This window comes from Phoca vitulina, unplaced genomic scaffold, assembly GCF_004348235.1.
Source record: "Phoca vitulina isolate PV1807 unplaced genomic scaffold, GSC_HSeal_1.0 scaffold19, whole genome shotgun sequence".
Taxonomy (NCBI): domain Eukaryota; kingdom Metazoa; phylum Chordata; class Mammalia; order Carnivora; family Phocidae; genus Phoca; species Phoca vitulina.
In genome coordinates this window covers 15,236,334-15,253,477 of record NW_022589722.1, presented here as the reverse complement: position 1 = coordinate 15,253,477, position 17,144 = coordinate 15,236,334, and the positions used below count along the sequence as shown (strand labels likewise).

Genomic DNA, 17,144 nt, shown 5'->3' with positions numbered 1-17,144 from the left:
CCTTTAAAGGATATTGGGGATATTGTGCAAGTATATCCTTAATCCCCAGTTGTTATCATGGAGGACAATCTACAACAGTGTTATTCAAAGTGTGGTCCAGGGTTTGTAACCAGTTTGCAATGAGATAGGTACAGAAATTGAGAGTAAGCATTTCAAAACTTTTATGCTAATTCGACAGAGTAATTTTGTATTTGTTGAATTAAATGAAATATTGAGGGCTGTATTTTTTAAGTTGGTTTTTGTTTTTTATTTTTAAACCGCATGTTATTAGTCCACCATGGATTGAGGGTAGGGGCAGAAACTAGTCCTTTACCATAAAGTTTTTTAAGAAATGAACCTAATACCATATGGAAATTCTCATGCTTTTGAAATAAAAGAAAATTATCACCAAGTCTAAATGTCCACATGTAAGTAACAAAATAGTACATAATACAAGTAAACATTGGACTTGGTTTAGGTTTTAAAATTAAGCTTTAAACATTGCTCTATAGAATTGCACAAGGTACCTGCTACAGGAGAGCAAACATGCTATAAATAAGATATGCCCTATTCCACATGGCAAACATTAATATAGAGACAGATTTTAACTATAATCCTATATTATGCTAAGGAAAATACTAATTAATGTATTTACTAAATTTAGTAACTGTTAAAGATTTACTAAAAAAAATCTTTAACAGTTGAAAATTATAGTTAAGGGGCGCCTGGGTGGCTCAGTCGTTAAGCGTCTGCCTTCGGCTCAGGTCACGATCCCAGGGTCCTGGGATCGAGCCCCGCATCGGGTTCCCTGCTCAGCGGGAAGCCTGTTTCTCTCTCTCCCACTCCCCCTGCTTGTGTTCCTGCTCTCGTTGTCTCTCTCTCTGTCAAATAAATAAAAATTAAAAAAAAAAAAATGAAAATTATAGTTAAAAATACTTATTAATGTTTTATAGTTTAAATGATCTAATTCAAGGTAACAAATTCATATTGGCACTGAAATCCACATATTTTCAAAAGATAAAACATGTTACAATGAAAATATCCACAAGTAAAATAGTTTTTCTATTTCTCTTCTGTATTCCAATAATATAAATACTATAAAAATTAAGCCTCTCAATAGATGAACAAAGAAGATATCACACACACAAACATGGGAATATTACTCAGCCATAAAAATGAACAAAATCTTGCCATTTGCAACAACATGGACAGAGCTAGAGGGTTTTGCTAAGTGAAAGAGATGAGTCAGAGAAAGACAGATAACATACAATTTCACTCTTTTGTGGAATTGAAGAAATAAAACAAACGAACAAAGTAAAAAAGAGACAAACCAAAAAACAGACTCTTAATTAAAAAGAGCACAAACTGATGATTACCAGAGGGAAGGTGGGTGGGGGGATGGGTGAAATAGGTGATGAGGATTAAGAGTATACTTATCATGATGAGCACTGACTAATGTATAGAACTGCTGAATCACTATACTGTATACCTGAACTAATATAACACTGTATGTTAACCATACTGGAATTAAAATTTTTAAAAAAATTTAGCCTCTCAAAAAGTGACAAATTTTCAGGAAATCCATCCAAGCCAACAGATAATTGATTCTGACACAGTTTGTAAGCATTGCCAAAGGTGCGGCCGATGTCCTACATGTAGATCCTTCTTGTAATGTTAAGCTGAACCATCAATCTAGCCTACTCAACGCTCCATGATATTTTTGACAAAGTGAAAAAAATATACTACTTAGGATCTCTGCCATCCAGTGTTAGTATTTAATTAATTAATTAATTTGGGGGGGAGGGGCAGAGGGAGAGAGAGAATCTTAAGCAGGCTCCACGCCCAGCATGGTGCCAATGCAGGGCTCAATCTCACAAACCTGAGACCATGACCTGAGCCGAAATCAAGAGTTGGACGTGGAAGCCTAACTGACTGAGCCACGCAAGCACCCCACAGTGTTAGTATTTTAAATGGCTGCCCACCCCCAGCACTCAGGATCTCTTCCTGCCCCTACATGCTGGGGACTCAATCACAATAGTCATTTGCCTAATGTTCTAAGAACTTTCTTTCCTGCCTAGGGTGCTTTTACTCCAATTTGTCTGGCATAGTCCATCCACAAGTAACTCATCTTTGTATGTCCAGTTCTAGGCACACATTAGGTTCTCAATCAACAGCAAATGAGTGTAAAATTTACAACTAGGCCAGGGTGAACTAATTCATTTCAGAAAGATTTTTAATGAAGTTAGAAGCCAAAAAGGTAAATGTTAGTCATTAAATAGTAAAAACATTAATAATTAACCAGAACACTGCATTATTATACTACTCTAGTTTACCATAGCAAGTTCAGCCAATTAAAATGCATTAGATTTTGCAAAGCTACTTTTCTATTTTAGCATATCTTAATTTATAAATACATACAGATCTTAATTTCACATAGTTGCCTTGAATTTTTAGCCAGGCTTTTTGATCCTTGGGCTCTTGATCAGTAGATAAGGAATCAGCTAAAGACTCACGTTTTCCATAAAAGCTTTCTTAAACTAATTCAGCCTACAGTTACCTTCTTACTTAGGATTTCTTCAGTGCTTATGGAAACCTACAGCAAGTCATTTTACACTTGGTGATGGACTGTATTAACAATGTCACAGGAGTATTATCTCATCCCTTTAATACAGTGTACTATATAGCTCCTAAAACAGGGATTTTTTTTTTTTTAAAGATTTTATTTATTTATTCATCAGAGACAGAGAGAGAGAGAGAGAGGCAGAGGGAGAAGCAGGCTCCCCGCTGAGCAAGAAGCCCGATGCGGGACTCGATCCCAGGACCCTGGGATCATGACCTGAGCCGAAGGCAGACGCTTAACCATCTGAGCCACCCAGGCACCCTAAAACAGGGATTTTTAAAAAATGCATTTTGTATCCTACAGAATCTAACACATTGCTGATCTCATGGGTCTAAACAGCAGTCACTAAGAATATTGGGTTTGGAATCAAACAGATTTGAGTTTTATCCCTCACTCTATACTTATTAGCAGTGTAAGAAAGTTACAGAATCTCTGCCTCATTTGTACAGTGGAGGTTAATGTGAGGAATAAATGAGATAATGCATGTAAAGTACTCAGTATAGTGCCTGAAACATGCAAGGGCACATAGCTGCAATTACCCATAATTTAGAATCAATGTGATGAGTTGCCTAAGGCCTTCCCTCTGTTAACATGATCCACAGATTTGAGCTTCTCTCATTTTTATCATCATCAGAGGTTTTGGATTTTTGGTTTTTTTTCCAGAGCTGTTTCTCCTATGCAGCAATAAAAGAGGGGCCAAAAAGAATCAGTAGACGTGGGAAGGCAGAGCTGAGAATGAACCAATGGCAGATAGTTCCTGAAGGATCAGGCAGAGAGGGAGCTAATGGGAAACAGGAAGAGTATTGAGCTCCTGCTTCATGCACTGTTTCCTGGTGTCTAAGGCATCAAACACATATATATCATCTAATGTTTAGCTCTAACATTTTCAAGGTGCTTTTACACTCACCAATTGCCTACCACAACTGAAGAATCTCAAAATTACCTGTTGTTGGTGACTGATGTAATGGGTGCCCCTTTTTGGGCACATGAAGATTTGACCAAAAAGGACCTTTAGATTCCATATTTCATTATTTTATTATATAAGTCAAATGTTGTTTACTTAAGTACTGCATATTCTTTTTCTATATTATTCAGGTCCCTTATTTTTCTTTCTCCTGTATAATGTAAGCTTGGGTTAGTAAGCTATTGAAGTGGAGAAAGGGAGAAAAAATAAAATTATTATCAAATACGTAGCTATTTATAACATGCAGAATACCTACAAGACTTAAATTAAGGTGTAGCATTTATGGATGCTCCAATAATTTAAAAGATAATTTAAATTCCTGATTGAAGCTTTGTCTTTCTTATGGATAAATAAAATATAAAAGATTGTGAAAATAAATTGAATTATATTTTAAAATGTACAACTTAAAAAACATACTTACTTTCCAAACCTCAACACGCCTGAAACGTAAGTCTGCCAATGAGCACAATAAAACATGAACATCCCAATAAAAGAGCAGAAAAACAACCAGTCAGGATGAGTTCCTAAGCGCACAGCAATTGAAGCTCCAACTGCCATAAATACTGAAAGAAACAAGGTTTAAGAACCATTAAGAATTAAAAATAATTAATGAAATAATTGCCATGAATTGTTTAGAAATACAGTTTTAAAGTATGTAATCTTGGCATTACAATAAGGTACACTAAACAAAATTAATTTTTGAATATACTTTCAAAATACACTGTGCAAATTTGCTCCCAAATGTACACCTACCCAAAAAGTTGACCATTCAAACAGCTCAGTTCATTTTAGTTTTTGAGCCATCAGCAAAAAATAAAAAATAAAAAAAGAGAGAGAGAAAAAACCTTCACTAACTTACCTGTAGAAAGAGAGTCACAACCATGGTCAAAAAGTTCCCCTAAAGGAGAACAAGAATTTGTTCTTCTGGCTTGTTTCCCATCAATAGCATCCAGTGACTGGTAGATAAAGAGTCCCAGTGCACATAAAAGGTATGTCCAGTACGGTGCCTAAAAATAAATGTAAATAATACTATTAAATGACAACAAGCTAGCTTCCGTTTGAAAACAGTTCAACCTAAGCCAATGGACACATTTTCTTGTGTTCTCACCTTATATCACCTCCGAGTGTTAAACATTCATAACCCTCCTTTTACAGATGAGAACTAAATTGAAGAATCAAATGAACTGTTCTAAGTCCTATGGGTAGAGGGACAAAGAAGTCCATATTGTGAGAAGCACAAAATTAAATGAGCAAGGATTAGGACCCTGATTTTAGTCCTAATCCACAGCTCTCTCAATATGTTATTTACAATATGGCACTAGATTTGAAATTATTCAGTAAGATTTTGCTATGAAAAAAGATCTTAAAGACAAATCACAGACTTCTTCCATTCATGATGGAGTATCAGGGGACTGGATCTATTTTCCCCCCTCATATAACCAGAAAAGCAGTAAAATAAATGAAACAAGTTTTCAGACAGTGCAGGCAGTGAAGCACTGTGATCCCTGACAGGGGGAAACAAATGAGGTGAGCCCTGTAACTACTCCAGCTTAGTACCTACGGGCAGTTTTCAGACCACAGTATAGGAATGTGGAACCTGAACAGAGCCCAATGATCTTGCTCTGTTGAGGAGAAACGTAGCAGAATTCAGGAAGGTCAAAGCAGCTGGGATTTGTGGAGCACAGTACCAGAGAAAAGAGGGACACAAGACCTACAGAAGGGTACCTTTGAGTCTTTGGCTGAGAAGTGACCTGTGCCTGAATGAGATAAAACTATTAACCAAGGCCAGGGAAAGAAACACTGAACAGCAAAAGGCCACATAATTCTTGAAGGCCACACAAAGCTGGGAATTTTTCATGTTCCCACTAGGCACAGCAGAAAGACTTTGTAATACCTAGGACATTGGGTAGAGTTCTCAGAAGTGTATTGCCCTAGCAGTGGAGAGAAATTAGCCTGAGACTAAAGGCCTCTTGGAAGAGTCCTAACAGACATAAAGTCCAGCCTAAAAAGAACCCAATTGATCCTACTTAACTCAACTATAACCAACACAAAGTACGATATCTTAAAGGGATTAAAAAAAAATCTAGTACCCAAAGATATAAAATTCACGGTGTTTGGCATCTAATCAAAAATTACCAGTCATGCAAAGAGGCAGGAGAATATGATCAACAACTAGAAGTAAAATCAATCAATACAATCAGACCCAGGAATGACAGAAAAAAATGGAATTAGATGGAATTAGATGAGGCCATTAAAAGTTATTATAAATACACTTCATATGTTCAATAAGGTGAAGGAAAACATAAAAGACTCGGGTGAAACCCGAAGATATTAAAAAACAGTATTTGAAATGTAAAATATACTAGATGAAATTGGACAACGCAGAAAAGATCAATGAACTTGTAGACTACTGATGGAAACTATCTAAAATGATGCACAGAAAGAAAAAAGACTACCGATAATTGATCTGGGTATCAGTGACTGGTGGGACAACAGAAGCAGTCTAACATTTTTATTGGAGTCTCAGGGGAGAGAAGAGTGGGTTGGACATGAAAAATGTAAGAAATAATGGCTGAAAGATTTCCAAATTTGATGAAATTTATACACTCCCATATCCAAGAAGCTCAACAAACACCAAACAGAATAAATATTTTTTAAAAACCCACCAAGGCACATCATAATCAGAAGCCAGAGGAAAACTGAAACATTATATACAGAAGTGTGGATAATACTGACAGAGGAAAGAGTCTGTAAACTTGAAGACAGGTGAATAGAAATGATGCAATTTGAACGAGAGAGAAAAAGATTTTAAAATGATCATTCTTTAAGCACTTTGTAAATATACTCTTCTTCCTCAGGGACCTATGTGATGATAGGAATGGTCAACCCAGATTTCTTTTCTTTTTTTTAAAGATTTTATTTATTTATTTGAGAGAGAAAGAATGAGACAGAGAGAGAGCATGAGGGGGGGCAGTGTCAGAGGGAGAAGCAGACTCCCTGCTGAGCAGGGAGCCCAGTGCGGGACTCGATCCCGAGACTCCAGGATCATGACCTGACGCTCAACCAACTGAGCCACCCAGATGCCCCTCAACCCAGATTTCTATGTCTTAGAGAGGAAGTACAGCAAAATTATTAAGAAGTAGGGTTTTGAAGTTAGATCTGTGTTTCAGTCCTTGGCTCTGTCATTTAATAGCCAAGTGACCCTGGGCAAATCACTTAACCTCTCTAAACTGTGGTTACTCACCTGTAAGATATGAATACTTACAGTCGTTATCAGATGAAAAAATTCTTAGATAGTTTTTTACACAGAGCCCGACACACAGTAAGTGCTCAGTAAAGGTTAGCTATTCTCACTAAGTTGTTCTGTATACTTTCAGTGGCAAATATAATTTTTAAAATACCAATCTATGTATGGTTTATGGGGGAATTCTACAAATATCCAATCAACCTGCTAACTCGTTCCTCAATCTTTCTAAGTAAATAGAAGTTTACTCTGAATTAACTTTAATAAAAGTTTCCTCATTTGTTAATATTAGACGCCCAGTATTAATGACCACGCTACTAATTGCTTAAAAGGACTTATTGAGTCTCTTCCAGTTAAAAGACAAGCAGTATAAGAAATAATTTAAGAATAGAAGCAACCTGAGTTATGAATATGCATATTAAAATACCATAGTCAAAGAAACCGTAAGTGTTGGTGAGGATGTGGGGAAGAAGGAACAGTTGTGCACTGTGGGTAGGAATGCAAACTGGTGCAGCCACTGTGGAAAACAGTCTGGAGGTTCCTCAGAAAATTAAAAATAGAACTACCCTACGACCCAGTAATCACACTACTGGGTATTTACCCAAAGAATATGAAAACACTAATTTTAAAGTATATATGCACCCCTATGTTTATAGCAGCGTTATTTACAATAGCCAAATTATGGAAGCAGCCCAAGTGTCCACTGGTAGATGAATGAATAAAGAAGCTGTGGCATATATACAAGGGAATATTATTCAGCCCTAAAAAGAATGAAATCGCCATTTGCAACAACATGGATGGAGCTAGAGAGTATAATGCTAAGTGAAATAATCTGAGAAAAACAAATACCATATGATTTCACTCATGTGGAATTTAAGAAACAAAATAAATGAACAAGGGGGAAAAAAAAAGAGATAAACCCAAAAATGGACTCTTAATTATGGAGAACAAACAGAGGGTTACCAGAGGGGAGGGGGTTGGGGGGATGGGTGAAATAGGTGACAGGGATGAAGGAGTGCACTTGTTGTGATGAGTACTGAGTGAGGTATAGAATTGTTGAACCATTATATTGTATACCTGAAACTAATATAACCCCGTGTGTTAACTATGTTGGAATTAAAATAAAAAACTTAATAAAAAATTAAAAACTTAAATGTCACATTCAATTCTGATTACCATGCTTTTAAAGGCTTATCTGCAAACTATGAAACAATTAAGAGGGAGCTAAAAAACAGAATTGATAAATCATTATGACAGTATAAAAGTGGAGAAAGCAAAACAAACCACCTAGAATCTTTCTTGAAAGAATCCCAAAGTGTTTTGAAGAGAACAATCCCAGTGACTCTTTTCAAACTAGTAAATTCTTACCCATTTTTTCCTACTATGAAAAATTATATTGTTTTAATTCTGATAACCAAAAGCGAGCAAAGTTATATTTCAAATCTATGTAAAATTGGAAATTGAAGTTATTAAAATTTCTGGAATGACTAAAGTCACTTTTCTTATCTATTTACCACCAAGCACCTTCCCCCTACATGACAGACTTCTAAAAGTACATCATCTACCTGACAGGTATTCCATTTCTCCCTTCTATGCACAGAACCTTCTTATACTGAGACACTGGAGCCAAGGTCCATGTTAAAACCTTATTTCTAACCTCTGATTTGGGAGACTGGCTGCAGGCAAATCAAAAGGTCAAAGTGTTAATGGAAATCCATACTAAGATAAATTTGGTCACTCCTGGACACCACAGTTGAGGGTGGACTCTGCCCCTCATTTGGAAAAAGGAAAGGAAGACTGGTTCACTAGTTTAAAACTACTTTATTAGGATACTAGAGGAGTTAAGATTTAGAGCTTAATTAGGTAAAGAGTACAGGGGAATTTGAACAAGGAAAAGAGAGAGGAGGTCTTAGCCCAAATGAAGGTTGAGGCCTGGAAAATGCAAGGTTTACTCATGAGTCAGTGACCAGATCCCTGTTTCAGGATCAGAAGGTCAACAGGGAATCACAGCAATCAGATTGGAAATGTAGTAACATTATCTTAAACAGTACAACAAAGGGCATTTTTCAGCATTATTTTATTTGATATGGCAATCCACAGAGACAGGACAGTTATCATGTTCTTTTTATTAAAGTCAAAAGTAAAACTTAAAGAAGGGGTGGTGACATCCCATCGAGATGAGTGGCCAGACTGGGCCTGGGAATCAGACCCGGGTCTCCTGCCCTGCCTTAGGATAAGGGATCCATCATGCCACAGGCTGCAAAGACCTGGATTCTTACTTCACAGAGTACCTTTTCCTTCAAACCTGCTGAGAAGCACTCTCCTGCTCACACAATCCAATTTCAAATGTAGTGAGCCTAAGAATATGGCTGTGAGCCACGGGGGCCAAACCTATCTTTTCTTTTCCCTGATGTCATCACCTCCACCCCCACCTGAAAGCTATTAAATTAAGCCTGCAAATTGTCATCTTCTTGGGGCACCTGGGTGGCTCAGTTCGTTAAGCATCTGCCTTCGGCTCAGGTCGTGATTCTGGGGTCCTGGGATCGAGCCCCACATCAGGCTCCCTGCTCGGCGGGAAGCCTGCTTCTCCCTCTCCCACTCTCCCTGCTTGTGTTTCCTCTCTTGCTGTCTCTCTCTCTCTGTCAAATAAATAAATAAAATCTTAAAAAAAAAAAATTGTCATCTTCTTTTCTAACCTGTTATCTCTGCAAAACCATCTCCAGGTTGGAGATCCACTGGCCAGGAACCACAGGACCCTTCCTTCCAGGAGTCTTCTCAAAACAGGTGTAATTACAGAACAGACTCCAGGTTGAAGGAGGATCTACAAAAGCCACCCCAACTCATTTCATCTTTTCATGTGGACTTATTTTCAAAAATTTAAACATAAGCATGGAATAGTCAGGCTTAGATTACGCATTATAAAGTCACAAGCAATTTATCAGAATACTACTATAGAAGGAACCTAGTCAAAAAAGTAGAACTTCTCCAGGTAATATTAGATTCCTAACATTTAAAGTTTTAAATTATATAATTTTCATAGTATCTACTATATCTTTTAGGATCAGAATTTAAGAATATGTCATAGGAAGCTTTCCAGGTCAACCATCAAGAGCTACATCAATCTTTTAAATGATGACATGTATTCAATTATGTGGTAATATCACACATAATAACTTCACTAATAATGAATCTTTCATTATTTCATGAAAAATTATTATGGAAGTTTATTCTAGAAAACAAAATTATTATTAAGAATCAATCATAACCCCTAGTCGTTTAAAAAAAAAAACACTAATAAATTTAAATTGCTTTTCAGTTACACCACTAAAAAAGAGCCGTATAAAAGTAAGTTTTGGGTAAATTTTACTTTTTCAGTTACTTGAATTATAGGATGCTATTATTCATTTTACAATTAGAGAAACCAGAGTTCTGAACCAGACCATATGGCAATTGTTCTCATTAAAAATAACTCTGGGTCAGAGAGAACACTCACATATAAACCAATTATTTATCCTCTTTTTTATATGTGGGTCTGAATGAGCACACATGCATCAGGAAAAGGAAGAAAAGACTTAGAAAGTGATCAGTGAGCACTCTCTGCTCACTGGACAAACTTAATTTACAGGCTTGGACCTTAAAATACTCAGTTTTCTGGAACACATACTTAGGTCTTCTGTAAATGAAAATGCTAGACTAGATAGTCTCCAAGGTCCCATATTTCATATTAGAATATAATTCTCTCAAGGGGGCATACTATCTTGTTTTTAAAATCTGCTCTACATACCACAGAAGCTAAATTACTAGGTAATCTAATTGTTCTTATCAGGTAAAATGGTTTCCAAAGAGAAGAATTCATGCCCTGGGTTGTTCCTGCAGAGTGGGCGCCCGGGTGGCTCTGTCGTTAAGCGTCTGCCTTCGGCTTAGGCCATGATCCCAGGGTCCTGGGATCAAGTCCCACATCGGGCTCCCTGCTCTAGGGAAAGCCTGCTTCTCCCTCTCCCACTCCCGCTGCTTGTGTTCCTGCTCTCGCTATCTCTGTCTCTGTCAAATAAATAAATAAAATCTTTAAAAAAAAAAAAAAAGAAGTGTGCAGTCTGGGACACCTGGGTGGCTCAGTTGGTTAAGGGTCTGCCTTCAGCTCAGGTTGTGATCTCAGGGTCCTGGGATCAAGTCCTGCATTGGGCTCCCTGCTTCTCCCTCTGCTTCTCTCTCTCATGAATTAATAAAAAAAATCTTAAAAAAAAAAAAAAGTGTGCAGTCTGGACTCTATCTGCACCCAGATCCTTGCTTTCATCACTAGCTGAGTATGGATGAGTTACTTAACCTTCCAATGCCTCAGTCTCCCTTTATCAAACATGAAAATAATCACTGTTCCTGTCTCATCTGAAAATCAAAGTATTACAGGGAAAGTGTTGAGAAAAGTGCCCGGCATGTGGAAGGAGCTCAGTAAGTTTTAGTTGTTGTTATTACTGATACCACAAAGACAATTTTAGATGATTCATGGGTCAACTTTCATTTTAATAATTATGTCTTTATTTTAATATATTTTGGAAATATTTTAACGTATTTAAAAAAGAACTAGCATTAAAAAAAGCTAGCATAGCTATCACAGCTATGACTTTATAGATATTAAGGCTGAGAAAGAGTCCACGTCTTTTTTTTTTTTTTAATTTTATTTATTTGTCAGAGAGAGCACAAGCAGGGGGAGCAATAGAGGGAGAGAGAGAAACAGACTCCCCGCTGAGCAGGGAACCCGATGTGGGACTCAATCCCAGAACCCTGGGGTCATGACCTGAGCCGAAGGCAGACGCTTAACCAACTGAGCCACCCACGTGTCCCTGAGTCCACATCTTTAAAAAGGAAGAGATTTAAAGTTGATGTAAAGAAAAATAGTAAATAAAAAATAGTGTATATATAGATAATACACAAAAGTAAAAATCTCCCCAAATTAAAATCTAGGAAATACTGGAACTATATAATGCCTGTTTATATAAATTTTTATACTTAAAAAAATTATCTCTTTGCTTTAAATGGCCTTGGGTGTGAGCTGACACATATGCAAAAGGTATTATATAACCAGTAACAATTGGGTCAGCTGCTAACAGGGAGATCTCATTTATCCAAACAGCAATTGACTTCTCTCTCCATAAAAACAGAAAGTGCATTTATAAGAGGTAGGAAGAAAGAAAATTAGAAGAGGGGGTCATGAAATGTGAAAAAATGTAATGCTATGTGGTGTTAAAAAGTGGATTTTTTTAAAAAGAAAATTCAGGGCGTTTCTAATTGACAAGGAATCTGACACCGTTTTAGCCCTGTGATACGATGAAGAGGTTGTTTACTGTGCGCCTGTGGCTGATGGGGCACTTCCTTGTTTACAGAGGGAGGGTTCCCACCAGGCCTAGAAGTTTCCAAGAGCAGCTGGTGGTCAGGAAGGGTAAGATAATTCTCAGTCTCACCAATCAGGAAGGAGCCTAGGGGCTTACTGGTTTCAACTAAGACCTTCAGGCTTCAGCTATGGTTAGGAGCCAGCATTTGAGAAGAGCATACCCATTTTCAGGAAATGAAGCAGGTTACAAGTAGGCAGCTTATACAAATGCAGTTTGACCAGCAATTCAGGACCAACAGGGCTCTCTCCTGACTTTAGAAATTACTTTGGAAAGGTAACTTTCTTTCTTTTTATATTTTGGGGAATAGTCCTTTTTTCCTCTCTTTTTTGTAAACCTTCTTTAGTACTTACTAGAGTTCTTGTTGAAAAGGCCAGTCTCTCACTGTGCTCAGGGAAACAAGAAGGGAGAGGGGTACGAAGAGAATCCTTGGGTCAGATGGATCATCAACATCAACTCTACTGGGTGCTTTCACACCTGTTCTGTTCTTTAACGTTGCAAAACCCAAGTGGTCAGAGCCTCGGCGTAGGTCAAAAGTCTAAGGAGGAAGAGCTTATATAATCAAGTATAGGAAAACCATAGGAATCAAAGGGACAAGCCCCAAAGCAATTACCTGCAGAAGCTCCTTCCAGCCAGAGCTGGGACTGTGGTGAGGCCAGTGAGCTACCTAGGCTTCAGAAGTTGAGGCGGCATTTACCCTCAGGGTCAGGGTCCTGCATCTGCCTCTTTAAGTCCTGAGGCCTGAGTGCCTGCTTGCCTCATTTTAGTGACTTCCCTGCCCCGCTCTCTAGAATTTTCACCTCTGGAAAGGAGTTGGAGTTTATATTTTGTTTTATTAAGAGAAGCCACTCCCTTACAAGAGTCCTGCCTTAATAAATGATGCTTGATAAGTTACTGAACTGGTTAAAAGAAAAAAAAGACGGAGATAGGTAGTAAAAAAGGAAATACTAGATTTTGAAGAAACCAAACCCAAGGAAAACAATCTGAGTAGGAATCTAAAGATTATTGCCTTTTCTTATTATTCCCCAACAAATAATTATAGTGCAAAGGCAACTATAATCTGAATTATTTCAATAGGGAACAAACCATTTCTTAAGGTCTTTCTGACTTCCTTAGAAAAACTTCCTTTTTGGTTCAACTTTCTATCATCATTAACAAAATAAATATATTAATGCCCTCTGACCTGACCCTATGCTAGGTACTTACTTGCTATAATCAATGACACTGGTGTGTCATTGAGGATGTCACTAGGCTAGAAAGAACTAGATTCGAATCACTGAGTTTTCTTATATACAGATTTAGGAATTGCATTAAATAAGCTCTGAAGTCCTTCAAACTGTAGAAGGCTGTGATTCTATTTTAGGATTAGGCAGGAAGGAATGGGGGCCAACGACTCCATGCAGAGTAGTATTCAGATAGAAATGCTTCATCCAGGTGAAGAGGGGGCAATTCAGTTCCTCTTTTCTCTAGTAGCCCTAACTCTTGCTTACTCTTGTTAAAATTCCCAGGACAAACAACCAATAAGTATTTAATCCAAGACCAGCTTAAACTGAGTAAGGGTGGAAAAACATCATCTCCCAAAATGACATTTCATTCATGCCGGCAATAATTTAGTGAATATTTACTAAGCCTCTGTGTTATGCAAGGCGTTGTGCAGTGCAGAATGTACAAATGGGCAATCTTGTCTGAACTTAAAAGCTGGAAGGTTGTCCTGCTCAGTAAGGACACACATAACCAAAATGAAATGGAGAAGTTCCACAGGAGACCTACAAAGCCCCATGGCTGAAGCATAGCATTCTGGCTTGGAATCCTGGTCTCCATTTAAAGCTATGTACCCTGGGACTCCTGGGTGGCTCAGTTGGTTAAGCGTCTGCCTTTGGCTCAGGTCATGATCTCAGGGTCCTGGGATAGAGCCCCACATAGAACTCCCTGCTCCACGGGGAGTCTGCTTGTCCCTCCCCCTCTACTCTTACTCTGTCTCTCACTTTCTCTAATAAATAAATAAAATCTTAAAAAAAATAATAAAATAAAGCTATGAACCCTGGAAGAGGTTAATTTCTCTTCAGTTTCCTAATCTATAAAACGGGGATAATAACAGTACCCCTTCATAAAGTTGTTGAGAGAATTAAATGAGACAATAGGCTAAAGCACCTTAAAATAATGCCTGATACATAGTTAATACCCAGTAAATGTTAGTTGATATTGTTATTTTTATTGGAGTTTAGAGGACTGACTAGAGAAGGAAGAAAAATTTTATAAGGAAGTCATGTTAGAACTGGGCATTGAGAGATGGAAGCAGGACAGGGGGAAGGAAGGGGAAGGAGAAAAGAGAGGGACAAAAAGAAATCCTTGCTATAGCAAGTAGTTAATTTGGCTGGAGTGGAGAGTTCCTTAAAAGAATGGTAGCATGACATGCAGTTCAGAACACCATTGTAGAAAAAAAGAAAAAAGAAAAAAAAAAAGGAACACCCATTGTAGAACTTAATATAAATCATTTAATTTTTTCTATTAACTTCCCTTCGTCCCCATTTATGTCCTAGAAGTTAACACAGTAGTTAAAAAAAAAAAAATAGATCAAGTGTTATTATTAATATAGATATATAGTCAGCATTGCATTAGGATTACATCCCATATGGGTACATAAGCCTAAACATCTAAATCCAAAACCTTATGTATTTTTCCTAACCCTTTCTGGAAGCAATCTGTCAAGTTTGAAAAAGCACTAAGAATCCTTAAGTCTAAGAATCAGAAAACACATTCCAATCCTGGTTAACATCACTTAACCCTACGGGCCTCAATTTCCTCTTAATAAAAACGTATATACTACTATTACTTCAGGATGGATGGATAGAAGAAATACTAAAATGGTGGAAAGGCCATTCTAGGAAGGGAAAAAACTTGCCAACCTCCTTGGGTGGATAAAACACAAAGGCAACAATGGATGTGAAAGCATTTTACATACCTGATAAATCTTATATAAAACATAAGGAATTTTTCCTGCATACAACATAGACAAAGGCAGGAACACTGGACCAGAAGGTGGTGATGTGTTGTAAATATATATACATGTATACACACATACATACACACATAGGCTTTGGGGTCAGATCGACTTAGATCTGAATCCTGTCAGGTCCACTCATTTACTAGCTCTGTGACCTGAAAGCAAAGTAGCTTGAACTGCCACACTTCTTTCCTGCGATTGCTGGGATTTTATCAAACAGGCACTGTGAATCCTATAATGGCTTGTCCCCTCACTGCTTCAGCCACTTAGAAGCATGTGCAGGAGGATCTAATGACATACATTCCAGAAACTCTTCTCAGTTTCATCTTATTATTTTAACTCTTATTCCTCCTTTTGGGGCCATTCTGATTTTCTGATTTCACTTTTTTTTTTTTTAAGTGTCTGAGATTCCTGCCCTCCCCAACCTTTTTTGTTTTTTTTAAATGAGGCTGAGCCTAAAAATTAATCATAATTTTACCTCTTCCATCAGGCCCCGCTTGACACAACTAAACAATCTCTTGGACTTGGTTGTGTGTCCTGGTTTTTAAGTGCTCAACAAATGGTCCTTAAATTAATAATATCGACAAGGTCACAGTTCCACTGCCAAGTATCAGAAACGCCCAAATGCTGTTAGCCAAATTTAGGCCTAATAAAAACTAAATTTTATTATATGTTGTCAGGACGTTTTTAATAACAGTGGTATTTTTAATGTGTTGAGTAATATTTTAAATTTGTTGGGCAAATTGCCATTTTCTACATTTCTCTTCAGGTAATACAGTATTTGATCCTCACTGTATCCTTGTGAAATTGGTTTGGTAGGCATGATTTTCTATTTCACTCATGGGAAAACTGACCAGCAGGGAGAACCCCAGCCTTCCACTTCTAAACCCAGTGCTCCTTCCATTCTAGCACACACCTCTAGGCCTCAAGGAAATTCTGTAAACAGGCTGCAAAAACCAAAAACTAAAGAAACTTACTTTTTGCAAACAATATGGAAATGAATAACAATGGAAACATCTGCCAAGAACTCATATGTAATAAATATAACCATCGATTGGCAAGATAGGTTTAAAACGTCGGCTCCATTAAGTATTTTTTTAAATGGATGCATAGCATGGAAGGCATAAAATATTTCCATTGTATTCCTGCTATTCAACCTTAATTTGAATTCGTTCCCCACAGAACCTATACTCAAATATGATTATAAAAGGGATTTCACTATTTGGAAGACAAAGATAAGAAAGCAGTGTCACAGAATGTGCAATGTGATATTTATCTCATGTACTCCACATTAAAGCTAAAAATTCGAGTGAACCCCCTCGGCCTCCTATCCTGTCCCGAGCCCACAGGGTGCGGTGCTTCTGATTAACAGTTGTCCAAAGCCCACGTTATTTACTCTTATTTCGGACACATACGCATTGCTAATAAAATCTGTCGGCTTTTGTGATCCCTGCGTCATGATAATAAGGATTATCTCCTTGCCAATACCTTAGTGTTTTTTTGCATGTCAATGAAGCAAAGAGGAAGTTACCTCTTGGAAGTAACTTTCTTTGATCAGTGCTACCAGTAATTTCAGGATCACCAGCACAACCTTGAGAAACACGCGATTATAAAAGTGTCCAAAGGATAACTCGGGCTTGGCCAACCCGACCTCAAGCCCTGGTGCCGGGCCGGGCGGAGCCTGGGGGCGTTCAGTCCCCAGTGTGCAAAGTAACCGACGGCTTGTCCATCCCACAGCTTGGCGCCGGACCGGGTGGAGGCCGGGCAGGCGGCCCCCGGCTCTCAGTGGCCCGGGGGTTGGCTGGAGTGGAGCCGGGGCTGAGGCAGTGACCTTGACAACCCCTCCGCCGCCCGGGGAGGCTCGGTGTGGACGCGGGGCTGGGGTAGCGGCGCGTCAGCCTCCAGGCGGCCGGGGGAGTCTCGGGGCGGACGCGGCGCAGGGCAATGGC

General features: G+C 38.2%; 1 protein-coding gene across 5 annotated transcripts in view; it reads right to left on the bottom strand.

Annotated features, from left to right (window-relative positions):
- Positions 1-17,144, bottom strand: part of CHPT1 (choline phosphotransferase 1) — a 31,189-nt gene that overhangs the window by 13,380 nt on the left and 665 nt on the right. For all 5 annotated transcript variants that reach the window (XR_004300929.1, XR_004300930.1, XM_032416448.1 and 2 more), the window contains exons 2-3: positions 4,423-4,570; positions 3,985-4,126 (exon numbers count right to left, since the gene is read on the bottom strand). Coding sequence is in view for 3 of the 5 variants with exons in the window: in XM_032416448.1 (XP_032272339.1) it covers positions 3,985-4,126; positions 4,423-4,570 (290 nt within the window). In the remaining 2 variants the exon portion in view is untranslated. The remainder of the gene's footprint in view (positions 1-3,984; positions 4,127-4,422; positions 4,571-17,144) is intronic.